The sequence below is a fragment of the Aquarana catesbeiana genome, linkage group LG09 (genome assembly GCF_042186555.1).
Source record: "Aquarana catesbeiana isolate 2022-GZ linkage group LG09, ASM4218655v1, whole genome shotgun sequence".
Lineage (NCBI taxonomy): Eukaryota > Metazoa > Chordata > Amphibia > Anura > Ranidae > Aquarana > Aquarana catesbeiana.
Genome location: NC_133332.1, coordinates 219,337,450 through 219,358,002, shown reverse-complemented (window position 1 = coordinate 219,358,002; position 20,553 = coordinate 219,337,450). Strand labels below are relative to the sequence as shown.

Here is a 20,553-nt window from a genome sequence, read left to right as displayed (position 1 = left end):
GTGAGGAGTAGAAAAGAAGGTGTAGTCCCGCTCCCCAGGGTTTAGAGTATGCCACGCATCCACCAACTGCAATTTATACAGAATACGCCTCCGGGAGCCAGGAGAGACAGAAGAAGTGCCAGAGGAAGTGTCCACATAGGGCTCAAGGGGTACATTAAAATCCCCACCGAGGACCAGTATACTTTCCGCAAACTCCACTAGCTTTGAGAGGACACTACAGAGAAAAGAGTCTTGGTGAAGATTTGGGGCGTATATAGTAGTTAGCGTCACCTTAATGCCGCCAATGTGTCCTTTGAGAAAGAGATAGCGACCACCTGTGTCAGAACGCCTATCCGAATGAGACCATCGAATTCGACTGGATATCAGAATGGAAACGTCTTTCAAATTTTTCGCCTGGTTGGAGGCATGGTAGGCACAAGGAAAGAACCAATTCTGAAGGAAGGGAAACTCCGCCCACCTGAAAATGAGTCTCTTGCACAAACACCACGTCAGTGCGAGAGCGTTTCAGATCATTAAGAAGCATTCTCCGCTTCTCAGGGATATTGAGCCCCTTGGCATTTAGTGAGGTGATACACACTGCATCCATCACACATGGGGAAGAGAGAAACAACAACAAAAAAAGGGGGGGTGGAGAAGAGGAAAAAGGAAGAAAGAGAGCCTGGGAGATAATAGTTAAGAAACTAAAAGGACAGGGAAACAAGTAAAGGCACTCACTTCAGAACACAATGGTTCACATGAGTGCAGGCCTAAGTGGGGAGGTGGTTAGAACCTGTGCCAGAGCTCTTCAGCTACAATAAATTCAATAGAATGTAGAGCAGTAACAGGAAATGCTGTTCAGAAGGTAAACAAGGAAAGGACATCAATATGCTGTCAACACAAGGAGTGGTATTACCTTAAACAATGCAGCAAGAGGAGATAACTTCACAGAGATCTACATCAGACCCTTCAGGGCTGAAGTGGGCGGACCAGGGTGTCCATGTGTACGGGACAGCCCCCATGATATCCCTCTTACCTGGGGTGGGAGAGAGAAATCAACCAATTACTTTCAGATGATTAAAGTACTCCATGCCACTGCCATCTGGGACCCAGCAGCCAGAGACTGTATGGGTGGACAGCTAGAGGCTCAGGCAGATATCATGCCCCAGGACCCGCAGCAAGCCCCATACTGTGCCCTTCGGGCGGCGCCACCCCCCGGAGCCCCACCACCGCCACCATCCCCCCCACCGGCCACCGCCACACAGAAAAGCTCATGGAGTGCACAAATGCAGTGGGGGGAGGGGGTTGGGAGCGCAATGCACAGGAGGTCCCCGGAAGGAGGCCCACCTCCAAGACCACCAAGGCACGCCATCCAGGATCCACTCCTGCCGTCAGAATTAAAATTACATACATGCTACCTAACAGTGGTATACAGCAGAAGGCTAGATAATGGGCAGAACGTAAGCAACATAAAAATAAGTGGGAAAACAGACAACGTAAACCAGGAACATAAAACATAACAGGTAATCAGACATGTAGTAGATCAGGTCCTGAAAACACTAGATATAACCCAAATGTAAGGAGGTGAAAGAAAAAGACATTAGTATTGCCAGAGCAATAAACATTGAGGAGCAAAGCCCTCCTATACGTGGTTGTGAGCCAGTAGTGTGTTCTTCGTGAGTCCACAGGACAGTGGGAATAGGACCAGTCAAACAGGTAGAACTGTGAAACCATAAAAAAAAATTAAGGAGCAAAGCCCTTCATAAGGTCAAGCAAAGGAGCGTAAAATACACGTGGCCTAGTTATAACTGTCAGATGTGTTATAAATCCGCGATATCAGCCATGGATGTTCAGCAGAGCAGGTTAAGATCTCACAGTCACCAGGTTGAGAAGAGTAGCAGGGGCCACGAGGACTGTGACTTTCCCTTGTAGTTCGAGGATGGATTCCAGAAGCAGCAGCCAAAGGAGTGGATTGTCTGGTAGGGCGCAGCAGGGGCTGGAGCCAGTTAGGGACCGGGAACGCTTCGATGCCAAGGAAGGCAAACAGGTCCGGCAGGCCATCTGGGTGATGGAGTGTAAAAGACCCGGAGTCTCTCCGCACAGATGAGATGGGAAAGCCCCATCTATACGTGCATTCCAGCTGTCTGATCTTATCTAGCAGAGGACAGAGAAGTGCTCAGCGCTGCAGGGTAGCTCTAGACAGGTCCGGGAGTATTTTCACAGATGTGCTGTCAAAGTCCACCTCGCCCACCTCCCAGGCTTTACAGAGAAAGAGGTCCTTATGGGTGTAGCGGTGCAGGTGGCAGACAACATCCCTCGGCCTGTTGGGATTCAGTGAGCGGAGGACCAGGGCCCTATGGACTTGATCAAATTCTAATCCTTGGGGAGGTATCAAGGTGGCCAGTTGCTGGCAAACAAAACAAAACCGTAGGCTGCAACGACTCCTGACCCAAGGCCTCCAGGAGAAATTATTATGTCGGCTTCTGGCCTCAAGCTCCTCCAGATTCAGTTGTAGGGAAGTAACATGGAAAGATTGAGAGGATTGGGCCTGCTCCAGCTGCAGGACGCGGCTTTCCGGGGTGGCAACTGTAGATTCCCCTGCTGAGACTCTGTACGATAATTGTTGGACGTCATTTCAGACTAGCTGCATGTCCCGCTGGAGTGTCTCCTCTAAGCTGAGGACCAATGTCTCCATATCCGACTTCATGGTTAGCGCCTGAATTAGGGCTCTGTGGTCGGGATCTCCCATTACCAAGGACGTAGATGGTCCAGGGTATTCCGCGAGTGTGAGGACAAGGCGTCCGGGAAGCTAGAAAGCGACTCTGAGGTAGAGGATGAAGCTAGGGAAGCAGGAGGTGCCACCATCGGCGATGTCCCACGTGGCTCTCCTGCTGTGCGGGCCCAGGACGTTGAGGATCGTGTACCGTGGAAGAAGCGCTGGATCTCTGCCGAGGGGACACTTTAAGGTAATTCCTCGCTCTTCTCCTTTTGGCTGAGCTCATACCAGGGCACAAAACTGCATACGAACGCTAAAAAGCTGAAGAGATGGCCGGAGCGCAGGCAGCACACGTCTCTACTCCGCCATGTCCAGATCACGCCCCCCCACTACCGTAGTTCTTAACATTTAAATATCAAGTAATGCAATGTGCATACTGTTGTTTCTGACAAGGCATGAGTTCTTAAAGTGGACCTTCACTTGTTGGATGCACTGGGCATCACTGCTCTTTTACCCACCTGTTGCAATGTAAAACAACAATTGTTATTCTTTATTTGTTAATTTTTTACATTATTTTGGTCCACTCCACCCCTCAACCACCTAATTGAGAATGACATTTCCTCTGCTTTAAAGCCTCCTGGTACATGCACATCAAAAATCCCAGGATGCTTCACATTTCATGCACTGCAGCTGGAGGAGGACAGATCCAGCAGCACATCATAACCCTGAACCAGGAAAAGGCAGCCAGTTCCCACATGACATTAGGAATGAAAATGATGGTGTGGGACAAGGCAGCTGTATGGCAAATCACAAGACAGCGCTGGATTCACTGGCCAGGTAAGTATGTCAATTATGCATAACCGTAATAAAAAAAAAAAAGGATGAAGATAAAACATGGGTGAGGGTAGGGTTCCTCTAAGTTCCTAGGCTTACAATAGGCTAGATTGTCATATTTTATGCCAAAGACTGCATATGAAAAAAGTAAAATGCAGACATAGCTATCAATTGGGTTTTCTTGTGGCTGAACTGCATGTCTTGCCTGGAATGTCTTAAAAAACTTAAAATGAAGTCACATGTATGCTTTTCTCCAAATGGAACCAATCGACACCAAGCACAGCTGAGCATTATCAGCTTATTATGAGAAATTACAATTCAGGCAGCAGGAAGTGTAGAATCAGCACATTCCCTATCCATCAGGAGGCATTTCCCCAACCCCGTGTGTGTTATCTCAAAAACATCCTAGCTAAAAAAGCTTTGCGAGACAGATTTACATTACCCGGGACTAGGGTGTAGCTTGAAATATTTCTATTTATAGACCAGCAGAATATTGTCCTTAACTATCCGCTGAATGCTCATGAAGGAAGAGACACTTCCACAGTGAATAAGAGCTGGTTTTACCAAACAATACAATAATGAGAAGCTAGTAAAATCACTTCAAATTAAAATGCAATTCCAAGCCCCACAGGTTAAGCCAATCACAGAATAGATCATTTTAAACCATATTCAATTCTGAAATGGAGTTAAAACCAGAACGTTTGTTCAAATTACTTTGTTCTAAGTTTTGGATAAACCATAGCTTCCAGATTAAGCAGGGTTTTAACAGTGCCTCTGAATGATGGTTCCTGCAACACTAGAGTACCTGGCTTTTTCAAGTATAGATTTGTGCCATTCTGAATAAGAGGCAGCCAACAGGCAGGGTGCCTGCTTGATGTCCATTAAAACCTAGTTAACTTGAGCATACTTATAACACTATTACTCAGTTCTACCTTTTTTTCTTGTTTTACAAAAGACCAGCTAATAAATCATCCCTGTATCCAGATTCTTTAAAAACTGTCTCTGTGCCAGTACTCTACATTGTACTGAATGAGAGTACAAAGGTAGAGTAACGGAGAACTTTTTTACAACTAAAAATGTACATTTCTGTACATGTACCCAGCATGGTACACGCACTCAGAAATGTTTTATTTGTGTAATGGGTTTGCATGGAAAGAAGTTCAAAGTTTGTCAAATTATTTTTTACATACAAGCAAGCTAGCAGAGTTCTTTAGATTTATATGGCCATACCAGAGCTTACAGAGCGAAGTAATGATTCAAGAAATTTTACTTCACAGAAATACATGTATCCCAGACACAAATTAAAATGGTCATAAACAGGAGAAGATGTTCAGAGTCCGCTACATTTCGTCAAAGCAAGTCTGCCATTATAAGCTTTATGTAACTGCCAGCATGGAGAGGAGCAAGCCCAAATCTTATGTTGGGTCCTATTCTAACTTTGCTTCTCATACGTAGCCATAGAAATATTCAAGATTCTCAGAAATCGCTTAACAAGCCCAGTTTCCGCACATATGTTTTTGGTATATCTTTCCATAGAAAGCTAATCAAATTTTCAGACTAAACAAATTGAATTTAAAGTTTTTTTTTTGCAAACGTCTTAAGCTTTCTGTTTTAAATATGACTTGCTATGGCATAAATGGCCAATGTATAACAGGGATACATTGGGATATTTGCAAACATAGTGAGATCAGAGCACTGCTTGAAATAAGTACGGTATTTGACAAGGAAAAATAGAAGCAAGAAGGCTGAAGAACTATTGCTTAGGTAGCCAAAAATGTACCATCATTGTGGTATACTTTGGCTCGCATTGTGCAGAATATGTAAAGGGAAAGAGCTGGTGGCATCAAAAAAACGTCAATGGTAGCTCTTGAATCATTTTGTTTTGCCAAAGATCTGTATACACATGGCCAGCCTGACACTCCTTTCAATGTGTACAGTAAATAATTTAGGCTTTTCAATCTATTTCATACAAAAAAACCTATTGAGATGTTTACCTTACTTAAGGCTAATAGCATAAAATAACAATGTTAGAAATTTTAGGGTCTGTGTATTAAAAAAAAAGATGCTATGCTTTGCTCGAGACATCCTAAACTGTCTGCATTTTTAGGTTCACCTTGTCTTCAGAACCCTGCAGAATTTTTCAGAGGTTTTGATTGGTTGTACCGAACACCACACAAACGTCAGAAAATGCATTGGTGACTTGACAGAAGAAGAGGCTAAGATCTGCAGAACCTATTGGAAATGTGCTATCTGCCCAGTATAAAATGAATTAAGGGTTATTCTACAAACAATACCCCATAATGACAACATGAAAGAAGTTTGTTTGAAATCTTTGCGAATTTATTAAAAATAAAAAACGAAAAAAATCACATGTACATAAGTATTAACAGCCTTTGCTCAATACTTTGTTGAAGCACCTTTGGTACCAATTACAGCCTCAAGTCTTTTTGAGTATGATGCTGCAAGCTTGGCACACTTTTTTTGGGGCAGTTTCTCCCATTCTTCTTTGCAGGACCTCTCAAGCTCCATCAGGTTGGATGGGGAGCGTCGGTGCACAGATATTTTCAGATCTCTCCACAGATGTTCAATTGGGTTCAAGTCAGGGCTCTGGCTGGGCCACTCAGACATTCACAGGGTTGTCCCGTAGCCACTCTTTTGTTATCTTGGCTGTGTGCTTGGGTCCTTGTCCTGTTGAAAAATGAACCTTCGCTCCAGTCTGAGGTCCAGAGCACTCTGGAGCAGGTTTTCATCAAGGATGTCTCTGTACAATGCTGCATTCATCTTTCCCTCGATCCTGACTAGTCTCCCAGTTCCTGCCACTGGAAAACATCCCCACAGCATGATGCTGCCATCACCATGCTTCACTGTAGGGATGGTATTGGCCAGGTGATGAGCGGTGCCTAGTTTCCCCCAGACATGTTGCTTGCCATTCAGGTCAAAGAGTTCAATCTTTGTTTCATCAAACCAGAGAATTTTGTTTCTCATGGTTTGAGAGCCCTTCAGGCGCCTTTTGCCAAACTCCAGGTGGGCTGTCATGTTCCTTTTATTGACAAGTGGCTTCTGTCTGGCCACTCTACTATACAGGCCTGATCGGTGGAGTGCTGTAGATATGGTTTTTCTTCTGGAAGGTTCTCCTCTCTCCACAGAGAAACTCTAGGGCTCTGTCAGAGTGACCATCGGGTTCTTGATCACCTCCATGACTAAGGCCCTTCTCCCCCAATTGCTCAGTTTGGCCGAGAAAGGAGCACGCATTCCCCCTGTTCTACTTAATGTGCATGCTGCTAAACATGTTGCAGCTTAATGACCTCATCTGGGTAGATGCTGCGTTCCAGCATGAGTTCCAGCCCTCCCTTTGAGCTCTTCCTCCTAACCATCATCCAGAGGGCCAGAAGAGCCTCTGCAAGTGGGGGATTACTACAGCGCGGGCTTGTGAAGCCCCTACACCCGCTGACATCCCTTGGATTCCCCTTTTCCTGTGACATGCCTGTTTTTACTTACCTCATGTTAGTTTTATATTTTAAGTATTATTAAATCATCATACATTTTACACTCAGAGGCGCCTGTGTTTCTCTTTTCTCTTTGCATGTATTGGAGGCAGCTTCCACTCCCCCCCTTCAAGGCTAGCCCTGAATTTGTGAGGAGGTATGGTATGCTGGTAGAAAAAGTTGATAGTGATAGTAGTGTAGTGGGTAGCACTCTTGCCTAACAGCAAAAAGTGTCGCTGGTTCAAATCCCAACCATGACACTACCTGCCTGGAGTTTGCATGTTCTCCCTGTGCCTGGGTGGGTTTCCTTTGAGTACTCCGGTTTACTCCCACACTCCAAAGACATGCTGGTAGGTTAATTGGCTTCTGTCCAAAAATTGGCCCTAGTATATGAATGTGAGTTGGGGACCTTGGATTGTGGGCTACTTGAGGGTAGGGACCGATGTGAGTGTGCGATGTATGTGTGGAGCGCTGCATAAATTGACAGCGCTATATGGGTACCTTAAATAAATAATAATATAATAGATGACCATCTTAATGTGACACAATGTACAGGGATAGGGACAATTTTAGACATGCACCCACACTCACTCAGGTTGAACTGGATGGACTGGTGTCTTTTTTCAACCTTACTAACTATGTAACTATGTTTCTAGGAAGATGGGGCTGTACAGTTGTAAAAAAGAGTGTGAGATGTGACAGAACATTACAGCTAATGTAAGTGAGCACTGTAGGAAACTGAGCAACTAACTGAATTATTATTAACAGGTCTAGCCAGTCACCTTCCTACCTACCCCACTCACACCTCCACCCGGCAATATCATCTTTTTATCCCTCAACGGCCAACTTACCTCCCAGTCACATTACCTTCCTCCCACCCTCCTCCACCTCCTGGTTGCTGTGCATTGGTAACATGTAACTTAACCACCTCAAAGCGGATCTCTTACCCCCTGCTCACAGTACATCCTTCTCAGGCCACAACATCTCTACCCACAGACCATCCCTCCCCATTAGAGATGGGCTCGGCATGTTCAGGATTCTAGTGCCAACTCACCTGCTCGATCCCACCAGGAAGCCGACAATGCACACCGTTAATAACAGGCAGTGAGACATTTCCCGGTCCACAGCTGCACAGACTGGGAAATGTCTCACTGCCTGTGATTAGCGGTGTTCAGTATCGGCTTCCTGGCAGCATCGGGTAGGTCAGTTGGGACTAGGATCCTGAACACGCACAAGCCCATCTCTACTCCCTATTAATGTAATGCTGCCTCTATTTTATTCCACCTGCACAATGCATTCCGCTCTGACAATTTGGAATGGCCACATATCTGCTATTAGAATTATTATTAGAAGTTTAATGTTAAAGTGCGTTCAAAGCCAAAATAATTTTTTCTTTAGATTTGAATAGAGGGGGGAAATGTTAGCACTAAAACCTGACAGAGGGTCTGTCTTTTCCTACTAGAGAAATTTAACCATTGTCACTGGCACAGAAAGTGAGGGGAAATCCAAAATTCTACATTTGACACAGGAACAGGAGGTGTCTCTGGGTCAGAAAATGACCCCAAAATACTGACAGGGGTTTTAACTCTTCCCTACTTTGTCTAAAAACCCTGAAAAATTTTATTGCTAGGGATACACAGTTTGTTTCCTGAGTTGTGCAACTTCTAGAAAAATCAAATCTTACTATGCTGTGCCCAATCTTTTGCATAAAACCAAAATCTAGCTTTGAGAGAAAAGCAACATAACACTCACGGCCCAGGTTTTGGACAGCCGGAAGATGGGAGCACTCTGCAATGCGGACACCACCGCCATCAAAGAATGGAGGTTGTTTAGGTCTAGAAGTTTCTGTAAAGAGAGAAAATATACTAGAAGTTTCCCATTATCATTAGAAACACTGCCTTCTCTGTTTACCTTATCAACATTGTCACAAAATTGAGGATCAATATAACAAGAAAATCTTCTATGTAAAAAAGGTGAACTGAGCAGAGATATTTTTCCTTGGGCATCAAAGGCTGTAGGTCTACAGCCTCTAGTGGTAGAAATGCACCACTGTTTATATTACCATGCATAAAGGCACTTACAGTGGGGACGGAAAGTATTCAGACCCCCTTCAATTTTTCACTCTGTTATATTGTAGTCATTTGCTAAAATCATTTAAGTTCATTTTTTCCTCATTAATGTACATACAGCACCCCATATTGACAGAAAAACACAGAATTGTTGACATTTTTGCAGATTTATTTAAAAAGAAAAACTGAAATATCACATGGTCCTAAGTATTCAGACCCTTTGCTGTGACACTCATATATTTAACTCAGGTGCTGTCCATTTCTTCTGATCATCCTTGAGATGGGTCTACACCTTCATTTGAGTCCAGCTGTGTTTGATTATACTGATTGGACTTGATTAGGAAAGCCACACACCTGTCTATAGAAGACCTTACAGCTCACAGTGCATGTCAAAGCAAATGAGAATCATGAGGTCAAAGGAACTTCCTGAAGAGCTCAGAGACAGAATTGTGGCAAGGTACAGATTGGGCCACGGTTACTAAAAAAAATTCTGCTGCAATTAAGGTTCCTAAGAGCACAGTGGCCTCCATAATACTTAAATGGAAGACGTTTTAGACGACCAGAACCCTTCCTAGAGCTGGCTGTCCGGCCAAACTCAGCTATCGGGGGAGAAGAGCCTTGGTGAGAGAGGTAAAGAAGAACCCAAAGATCACTGTGGTTGAGCTCCAGAGATGCAGTCGGGAGATGGGAGAAAGTTGTAGAAAGTCAACCATCACTGCAGCCCTCCACCAGTCGGGGCTTTATGGCAGAGTGGCACATGAAAGCCCGCATGGAGTTTGCTAAAAAAACACCTGAAGGACTCCAAGATGGTGAGAAATAAGATTCTCTGGTCTGATGAGACCAAGATAGAACTTTTTGGCCTTAATTCTAAGCGGTATGTGTGGAGAAAACCAGGCACTGCTCATCACCTGTCCAATACAGTCCCAACAGTGAAGCATGGTGGTGGCAACATCATGCTGTGGGGGTGTTTTTCAGCTGCAGGGACAGGACGACTCGTTGCAATTGAGGGAAAGATGACTGCGGCCAAGTACTGGAATATCCTGGACGAAAACCTTCTCCAGAGTGCTCAGGACCTCAGACTGGGCCGAAGGTTTACCTTCCAACAAGACAATGACCCTAAGCACACAGCTAAAATAAAGAAGGAGTGGCTTCACAACAACTCCGTGACTGTTCTTGAATGGCCCAGCCAGAGTCCTGACTTAAACCCAATTGAGCATCTCTGGAGAGACCTAAAAATGGCTGTCCACCAACGTTTACCACCCAACCTGGCAGAACTGGAGAGGATCTGCAAGGAGGAATGGCAGAGGATCCCCAAATCCAGGTGTGAAAAACTTGTTGCATCTTTCCCAAAAAGACTCATGGCTGTATTAGATCAAAAGGGTGCTTCTACTAAATACTGAGCAAAGGGTCTGAATACTTACGACCATGAGATATTTCAGTTTTTTTTAATAAATCTGCAAAAATGTCAATTCTGTGTTTTTCTGTCAATATGGGGTGCTGTGTGTACATTAATGAGGAAAAAAATTAACTTAAATGATTTTATCAAATGGCTGCAATATAATAAAGAGTGAAAAATTTAAGGGGGTCTGAATACTTTCCATCCCCACTGTAAGTATAAATAAGAGGTGAAATTGTTTTGTGTCATTAGAAAGTAGATGATGTGTGACCTAAGCAAATTTTGACTCAAACCATTCTTCGTGGCTGAAGTGGTAGTTGCATCATTAATTTAGTAACTCCATGTCTTCCTCTCCCTTTCTTAGTTCTGTAGGGGACCCCTTAGGGTTTTGTTCACTGTCCCCTTCTATTCTCCATCTACACCTTCGCCCTTGGTCAATTGATAGCCTCCAATCCCATCTTCATGCTGACAACATCAAAATCTCTCTACTCCTCTAGTTTCCTTGCACAACACTAGTTTACTAACTGAAATATCAGTATGGAGGTTACACAATTTTTTCAAACTCAATCCTTCCAAAATGGAGCTCATAATTGTTCCTTAAGCCTATTGTCCCTTTACTTTTTCATCAATATCAACAGCCCAACTATCAGTGCCACCCCCCACAATCCTGGTTTCTGACCTCTCATTTTAGCCCCACATAAAATCACTGTACAAATCTTGCAGCCTTCACCTCTGAATCATTTCCAAAATACACCAATACAACCAATGACACCACAAGATACCAATTCTCCACCTTGTTTTCTCTCCCCTTGACTACTGCAACTACCTTCTTATTGGCCTATCCAGGGCACACAGGCTATACCCCTTCACTCTATCATGAATGCTACTGCCAGACTCATTCACTTTACCAAACAGCCAGTGTCCACTGACCCTCTCTTCCAATCCCTCTACTGGCTTTTGCTTGTCCAACGAATAAAAATCAGAATACCATCATAAAAAGCCATCCAAAACTGTATCCCAAGCTGCATCACCAACCTTGTGTGAAAAGAGCACCCAAACAATCCTCTACATTCCTCTCAAGACTTCTAGAAGCTCTCTAGATTCCTCATCACTTCCACCCATACTCGCCTCTAGGACATCTCCAGAGCCTCTCCTATCCTCTGGAATTTCCAACCCCAATCTCTCTGGCCATTTCCTATTCTGTCTGCTTTCGGGCAATCCCTAAAAACGTATCTTCAGGGAAGCCTATCCTGCCTCTTCCTGAAATCTAAACATTTTACTTTATCCACCAACTCATTCTCTCACAACCTTTTGTAATGCTTGCCCCTCTCTTTTAGATGTAATTAACAGGACACTCCTTACCTTCTTGAACTTGATTGTAACTGTACTGTCTCTCTATTTGGTGAAGTGCTGCATAAGCTCAATATAAAAACTGAATAATAATAATAATAATAATATTCGGCCATTTCCACAGTCTTCTTTCTCACTGACTGGATGAATAAGGTGTTGCTATCATACCTGCAAGTGACATTCTGCAGCAACCCTGTGTGTTATACGGACCTTGGAGAAAGAGCAGACCAGAAGTCCACAGCTGCCCCAAAAAATGGCTTTTTGTAGAATTGCTGGGCAAAGGGTCATCTCTGAAAGCTCATATAGGGAGCTCTGAATGGGTCAGATGAAAGCAGCAGAATGCCATTGCAGGCTTCTCTCCTGTCTATAAGGAATATGATGCTATAGTAGGCACCAGTCAGTAAAACTGGACTCCTGAAGATTGTAAAAAGGATGTCTGGTCTGACAAATCTCAGTTTCAGCTGTGACATGTCAATGTGGGGTCAGAAGCTGGTGTAAGAAGTATGGTTATACCTGAGTTGTATCAATGATTCAAATTGGTGCTGATGTAATGATAAATAGAAGGTTTAAGTTAAGTTTGCTTCTAAACCTCTAAGCCTCTGAAAAGCGATCATATTGCTTTTCAGAAGCGTTTGACAGGTAGTGCGGAGGCATTGACACACCTCCTCACTACCCGTTTTACCCCATAATTGCCGCATTTGCATTGCACGTGGTTGCAGCACATCCCAATTCACTAAAATGAGTCAAGAACAATAATTTGCACTGCAGGCCTAAAGCAAGGCATCAGCACTTTGCAGCTTAAGGAGGGGGGGGGACGTTTGGGTGGGGGGTGTTAAAAAAGTTGCAAAATCACGCAGTTTTAACTACCCCAAACCACAAGTTTAAATGAGCCCTTAATTGCTGCACATTTGAAATTTTAAAGCCTAACTCCAGGCAATTTATTGTTTTTTAGTTTTGGATAGAGCTGGGAAGAAGTGTTACAAACTCTGCTTTTATTTTCTATGTCTGACTCTCTTACTTCCTGTCCCTGTGACTCCAGTGTAAGAAATAGAGGGAAAGGATGTCACAGAACAGGAGGCACTGACACAAACTTTGTTATGACATCCCTTCTGGCTCCTTATCCTGCTTGCTGTTCCTCTACTTTGATCCCTGATTTCTGGCCTGGCTGATTACCCGATCTGGTTACTGAACTCTGGCTTGGCTGACTACCCGATCCGGTTACTGGACTCTGGCTATGCTTTGACTACGCTTACTCTATTTACCTTTTTATTAATAAACAAATGTGATTTTACTGTACTTCTGTCGCGGTCTAGTTCATGGTTTCTGACACCAATAAACATATTTGTTTAAAAGTATCTATTTAATTTTCCAAAGAGTACCGTATATACTTGAGTATAAGCTGACCTGAATATAAGCCGAGGCACCTAATTTTACCACGAAAAACTGGGAAAACTTATTGACTCGAGTATAAGCCTAGGGTGAGAAATGCGCAGCTACTGTAAGTGGAAAAGAGGGTCAACAATGCCCATTTGCAGCCTCACTGTGCCTATTTGCATGCCTCACTGTGCCCATTTGCAGCCATAGGCCCCCCGAAATTCAAACTCGGTAGTTAAGGGTTCCTAGATGCCCCCTAGCTGCAGCCAAAATTTGGGGTCTTTGGACCCAGAGGATCCCGAAATGACATTGCTGCAGATGGACACAGTTGACCGACTTTGGGGCCTCGTATCTCGGGGCCACTAGGTGCTAGGAACCCCAAATTTGGTGTGCAAACTCAGTGGAACCAGCACTACAACATATCCAGAGCTTGATTCCTAGCACCAAGTAGCCCCGAGATACGGGACCCCAAAGTCGGTTCAGAAAATGTCAAGCACTTTTCTGCAGCAGAGAATGACATTTTCAGAACCGAGATACGGGGCTCCAAATTCGGTTCGGAAAATGTCATTCTCTGCTGCAGAAAAGTGTTCAACTCTATTATAAGCCGAGGGGGGGCATTTTAAGCACAGAAAACGTGCTGAAAAACTCAGCTTATACTCGAGTATATACGGTAATATAAAACTGCTAGCGCAGGACAGAAACGCCTAGATGCTTATACTTTCTGCTTCCATTTGTAAACAGTTTTAGCTTTTGCAAAAAAGTAAATGAAAAATGGAAAATAAAACAGCATTTTCTTCATGTTTATCTTCTCACAAGCCAAACTTATAACATCGAACTCTGAGTTACAGCAGCCAGTAATTCCACGTTGGAACAATCGACTCCTTATGGCTTCCGTGTATTAATCTGTGTCAGTGGTCTTGTGAAACAGTTAGCGATCAGGGTAAAATTCTATAATCAGCGTTGGCTCTTCATGTAAAATAGAAGCACAGGATTAACGAGTACTCTGATTAAACTGTACAAGATTATTTATGAGCAGCCATGTTTATTTTTGGCAAGTATCCACTGTGGAGTAACTCCAACATTATGTTTCCAGTAACAGAGGATTATGAGAAGGAAGGCAAAGGAAGTAGCCATCTTGATTCAGCAAGTTTGTTACCGCAGGGCAGTCCGGATTGCAACTATCTGCTCTTCTGAAAGTCAGATTTTTTTCTGACTCTGTGCTGGCCCTAGTTTGGAAAACAACTTGAAAGAACTATATAATGTAAGCCTGACTGCAAAATATACATCTATTTGGAAAAATGTGCAATAGTCAGAAAAAGTAACTTACAAACAGAGAAGCTTACAGCTTCTCACCTGAAAGTACTGGTGCACACTGCTCGCAATCTCACCTTGGCTATCTTGATGAAATGGCTCAGTATCTCGGCTCTTATCTTCAGAGTCTGTGTTGTTAGTATTTCCCGCACAACCCAAAAACTGACCTGAAAGGAAGGACATAAAGACATGGAAAGTCTTTTTTTTGCAATAATTTTTATTAGTTCAAAGATCAACACAAGGGATACAAAAAAAACTGCTACAGAAATGTTGATACAAAGCATGTCCCATACAAAAGAATAATAGCAAAAAGAAAGAAATATATGTAAATAACTTCTCCAAAGTTCAATAAAGAAATCTATCCGACCAAGGATTCCAGGTGAGCTGTATGTTGGCCTTGACGCGGTATTCCTACCAAATTCGAGAATTGAAATCTCTGTAAGAGTCACATACAGTGGGGCATGTACTTCCCACAATCTCAGGCCATCGTCTCGCGTGTGCTCATTTGCGCATTGTACTAACGTAGTGTGGAGTTAAGCAAGTTCTTTTCATTAATCCCTTCTTCACAAACGTTTCAACTTGTATAAAAGCAGTTGTAACAGCAAGCTTTTCCAAAGAATTTGAAAAGCTTTCAGCAGGTTTATTGAATTCTTTACAGGATAAACTCACCTTTTGTAACATGTAACTTACTTTGGAGAAGGTGCTCGGCCCACACAGTCACGTCATTAATTTACAGTGTTCTTAGAAAAAATTAATTACTAGTCCCATCTGCCACCACAGCAGACAGTTTGTAGTTCTCAATAAACTGCAAGGCTGCTGGAGAGTTTCCTCGTAGCTCATTGATTCCTCCTGCTCTTTAATAATTGTCTAGCCATATAGAGGTACTAAGTGTTTGCAGGAGCCTGGCATTGCACCAGCGATCCACTGATCATGGCTGCAATGCAAAAAATTAACAAATGCACGTTTTTTTTTAACCTGCAAAACCATGTGCATTATCTTATATTACCATTATTTGTATTTTTTTTTTACAAAAAATGAGCTTAGCCTTTAAACAAAATTTCAATTCTAGTGTGGAGATGTTTATCATAGATCTTAAAGGGTGTGCTGACTGTCACTTTACAGCTAGCAGGTTTCCAATAACCTTAAAGTGGACTTACACCTAAAAAGTGAACATATAGAAATGTAAACCATGCTTAACTGCACCTTGAAAAAATGACCTTTTACATGCAATTCCTCCTGAAAAATAGCAGCGGGGGGGGGGGGGGGGGGTCCAGAATTCATGGTACCTGTCCCCTTTAAAGTAGTGTGGGAGCCTGCTATCAGCTCATTTAGACTAATAGTCAGAACTCCCATGAAAATCTGTATTTGCTTGCACTAAAGAGCTTTAAAGTGGTTCTAAAGCCTCAAGGTTTTTACCTTAATGCGTACTATGCATTAAGGTAAAAAAACCTTCTGTGCTGCAGGATGCCCCCAGCCCTCCATTATGCCGACCCGATCCAGCGATGGACATGAGAGCAGCGGCTTACGCCGCTGTCTCCCTCGTCGCTGGGCAGACTGATAGCAGCCAGAGTCATTGGCTCCCGCTGCGGTCAATTAAATGTTGTGACAAGGGGAGCAGGTCGGAAGCCAGCCGGTCTGCATTAATAGATGCAAACAGGGCGGCTTGCGAGCAAGCCGGCACAGGTGCACCTATGGAAAGCAGCTTTTTGTGGCTTTCTGTGGGGGCACTCATCAAAGAGGAGGAGCTTGGAGTGCCGGTGGGGGACCCCCGAAAGAGGAGGATTGTGGTTGCCCTGTGCAAAACCATTAAAAAGAGCAGGGAAGTATGCCATGTTTGTTAAAAAAAAACAAAAACAAAAAAAAAACAACAAAACAAACACAAAAACAAAACAAAAAAAAACAAAACAAAGCTTTAATGTCACTTTAATCAAGCTTGCCATAAGCTTTGCAAAAGCATGCTGTACACACTTATGACACCAACTCTTCTGTGCTATGATGATACAAAAGAAAAAACGTATCCAAATTATAAAAATGTGCAAAACATACGTTTCCAACAGTGAAACCAAAAGCCAAAAATGCAAAATGATGTAAAGATCCTCAATATAGTCGGGAAGATACTGGAGCGTTTAATAAAAGACCACATAGACGAGTTCTTGCTGGAAAAAAACATTTTAAGCAACAGACAGCATGGGTTCATGAAAGACAGAAGTTGTCAGACAAACCTGATTTCTTTTTATGAAGAGGTAAGTAAAACCTTGGACAGAGGGGTGGCTGTGGACGTGGTTTATTTGGATTTTGCAAAAGCGTTTGATACAGTTCCGCACACACGGCTCATGTGTAAGTTAAAGTCTACAGGCTTGGAAATATCAGTTTGTAAATGGATAGAAAACTGGCTAAAAGACAGAATTCAGAGAGTAGTGGTTAATGATTCTTACTCTGAATGGTCTAAGGTTATCAGTGGTGTACCCCAAGGTTCAGTGCTGGGACCCTTACTCTTTAATATCTTTATAAATGATATTGGGTCTGGGATCAAAAGTAACATTTCTGTCTTTGCAGATGACACCAAGCTATGCAGTGGAATAACGTCCTTACAGGATGTCTCCAATTTACAAGCCGACCTCAATGCACTGTCTAATTGGGCGACTATGTGGCAGATGAGGTTTAATGTTGAGAAATGTAAAGTTATGCACTTGGGGGCTAAGAATATGCATGCATCATACATGCTAGGGGGAGTACAACTGGGGGAATCTGTAGTGGAGAAGGATCTGGGGGTTTTGGTAGATCATAAGCTCAATAATAGCATGCAATGCCAAGCTGCGGTTTCCAAACCGAGCAAAGTTCTTTCTTGTATTAAGAGAGGTATGGACTCCAGAGAGAGAGATATCATTTTGCCCCTGTTCAAATCATTAGTAAGACCTCATCTGGAATATGCAGTTCAGTTTTGGACACCAGTTCTCAAAAAGGATATCGTGGAACTGGAGAAAGTGCAGAGAAGGGCAACCAAACTGATAAGAGGCATGGGGGAGCTCAGCTATGAGGAAAGATTAGAGGAACTGAATTTGTTCACTCTTGAGAAGAGGAGAATAAGGGGGGATATGATCAACATGTTTAAATATATAAGGGGTCCATATAGTGAACTTGGTGTTGAGTTATTCACTTTACGGTCAACACAGAGGACAAGGGGGCACTCTTTACGACTGGAGGAAAAGAGATTTCATCTCCAAATACGGAAAGGTTTCTTCACAGTAAGAGCTGTGAAAATGTGGAATAGACTCCCTCCAGAGGTGGTTCTGGCCAGCTCAGTAGATTGCTTTAAGAAAGGCCTGGATACTTTCCTAAATGTACATAATATAACTGGGTACTGACATTTATAGGTAAAGTTGATCCAGGGAAAATCCGATTGCCTCTCTGGGATCAGGAAGGAATTTTTTCCCCTGCTGTAGCAAATTGGAGCATGCTCTGCTGGGGTTTTTTGCCTTCCTCTGGATCAACTGTGGGTATAGTATTGGGTATATTGGATTGTACGTTTTTTTTTTTTTTTTTTTTGTGGTTGGACTGGATGGACTTGTGTCTTTTTTCAACCTGACTAACTATGTAACTATGTAATAGGAGACTATATATTGAGGATCTTCACATCATTTTGCATGCTGTACACACTACTCATATACAAGCTGAAACCCACTTGAACAAAGCCCCTAACAAAGTGTAGGACCTGTTCTCACAAATATGGAGAGGCAACATTGAAACACTAGACAAGCAACATTGACTTCATGGGTCTCTAGTGATTGAATGACTTATGAATATGAAGTATTTCAGGCATATCACCAGTTGCTAGTGTATGTATAGGCTGCATTCTCACAAAAATTTGGTTTCAGTGATGTCACTGGTTTTAGCAAATGCATACACCAAGTCGAAAACATAAATCCCGCTCAGTAAGTAAAATATGTTTATAAAATGAAAAAAAAATGTATCTGCTTAGGAACAGAATATAACAAAACTAATAGCTTTGATTAGCACAGAAAACAAAATATTGCAATTACTGGTAAATGGGACATGCGGTCTACTTAATCCTCTTAACCCTGGAAAAGGAATTAACTACCAAACCAAACACTCATCTTTCAACACGGCTTCGAGTTTAGGATAATTAATGAAAAACAAGACGAAGTGTAACCAAGGCAATCTGGCATATTGTGGGAAAGAAAAGTAGTATTTTTGGGTACAAAACAAAATACAGTAAAATTTATTAATATTTGCCTTGTTTTTTCTGTCTGTGCTTTACAAACACCAGCCGCCTTGTTTCCCATTAACATCGAAGTTCATTTTTTCCAGACTGTGAAAAAATGAGCTCAGATAGGCGATAGTCAGCCAAGCATGGACTGAAGTGTACAGTCTCTGCTGCTTACGCAGATCTCTGTGGCTGGAGGGGCCTACTCTGGGGCTCTGTTATATTATATAATCGTGATCTTTTTATGACCCTTGTAACAAACAGGCAGACACTTTCCATGTTGTCATTTCCAGGATTTCTTTGGCACCATGGTGAAATATTTTAATTTGCCCAAAGGAGAGGGAAGAAAACGTGCAGTCCCCCAACCCCCCAAAATGCTGGACCTGAGGGAAAACAATAGCAACTGCCTGAGAACGTCCAACCCAACCAATTGGCTCTTCTTCATAAAATATGTTGGAGATCTCTGCTGCCACAGACACAACAAAATTGGAGGTCTTTGATGCCACAGACGTAACAAAATATCAGACACAACACTTAAAAGTTTACCTCCAGCGAAAGTTTTTTCTACTTCTGGATCGAGTGAAGAAGGGTTAGAACCTCTGCTGGGTTTTTAATTTCTGTCTGTGAACAGGAAGTGAGGGAAAATCTCTGTACTTGCTATTTTTTTTATAATTGGCAGACAGAAAATAAAGTGGCAACGGGTTAAACCTGCTAAGTGTAATTTTGTTTGGTACAGAAAATTGGGTCTTTTTTGGTATTTTATTAAAGTGGTTGTAAACCTTAGAAAGAAAATATGAACAAAGCTTATCTCTCTATAGTGTGTATATGTCCTTTGTCCTAAAGGAGGACAAAGCAGCAGTAGCTGGAACCATCATTAACTCCCGACTCGACTACGCAAACTCCCTCTACGCCGCACTACCTAAATACCAGATTGCACGCCTACAACTCATCCAAAACACCGCAGCAAGACTGATAACAGCAAAAAAACCTTGGGAACCCATTTCCCCATCCCTGAGGAGCCTAACCATAAAGGATCGGATCACATTCAAGACCCTCTGCCTCACCCACAAATGCCTACATGGAAACGCGCCTCAATACCTACGCGAGAAAATAAAATGCTACGTACCTAATCGCAGTCTTCGATCAACCCACCAAAACCTACTCCACGTTCCCAAATCCCGCTACAAATCAAAGGGAGAACGAAGATTCGCAGTCCAAGGACCACGGCTATGGAACACTCTACCGATCAACATCCATATGGAAGAAAACCATCAGGCCTTCAGGAAGAAACTTACCTCTTCTAGCAAGCTGGACCCACAGGATGGACCAAGCGCCTTGAGGCGATTCAGTTCGCATTGGCAGCACTATACAAGTCATACATTCATGTCTCAATTTAAAGGACTAAGGGGTTAATTTACTAAAGGCAAATAGACAGTGCAGTTGCTCTAGAGTCTAGAGCGTATTAAATGAGGTAAAGCTTCAATTTGCAAACACCACCCAATCATGTGCAAAAAGGGGAAGAAAAAAACATTTTTGCTTACACATGATTGGATGATGGAATTCAGCAGAGCTTCTCCGTTCTCCGTTTCAGGGGCAAATCAAGGCCGAATCTTTGTCTGAATTTGGCCCTGAAAACAGAGCCAAAGACGCACAGCACTCCTGTGCAAGCCTCTCCGCAGCCGCCCCGGAGATATGTGAACCGGCTCCATAGAAAGCCGAAAATACTGAAATTAGGAATAATGGATTTTATAGGCACGTATAAAAAAATAACAAATTTTAATAGTTCACATAAAATTCATACATATACAGGACAGTAA

General features: G+C 42.9%; 1 protein-coding gene across 5 annotated transcripts in view; it reads right to left on the bottom strand.

Moving 5' to 3' along the window:
- RALGPS1 (Ral GEF with PH domain and SH3 binding motif 1) overlaps positions 1-20,553 on the bottom strand; it is an 839,296-nt gene that overhangs the window by 516,785 nt on the left and 301,958 nt on the right. For all 5 annotated transcript variants that reach the window (XM_073599738.1, XM_073599739.1, XM_073599740.1 and 2 more), the window contains exons 7-8: positions 14,589-14,678; positions 8,764-8,856 (exon numbers count right to left, since the gene is read on the bottom strand). In XM_073599738.1, coding sequence (XP_073455839.1) covers positions 8,764-8,856; positions 14,589-14,678 — 183 coding nt within the window. The remainder of the gene's footprint in view (positions 1-8,763; positions 8,857-14,588; positions 14,679-20,553) is intronic.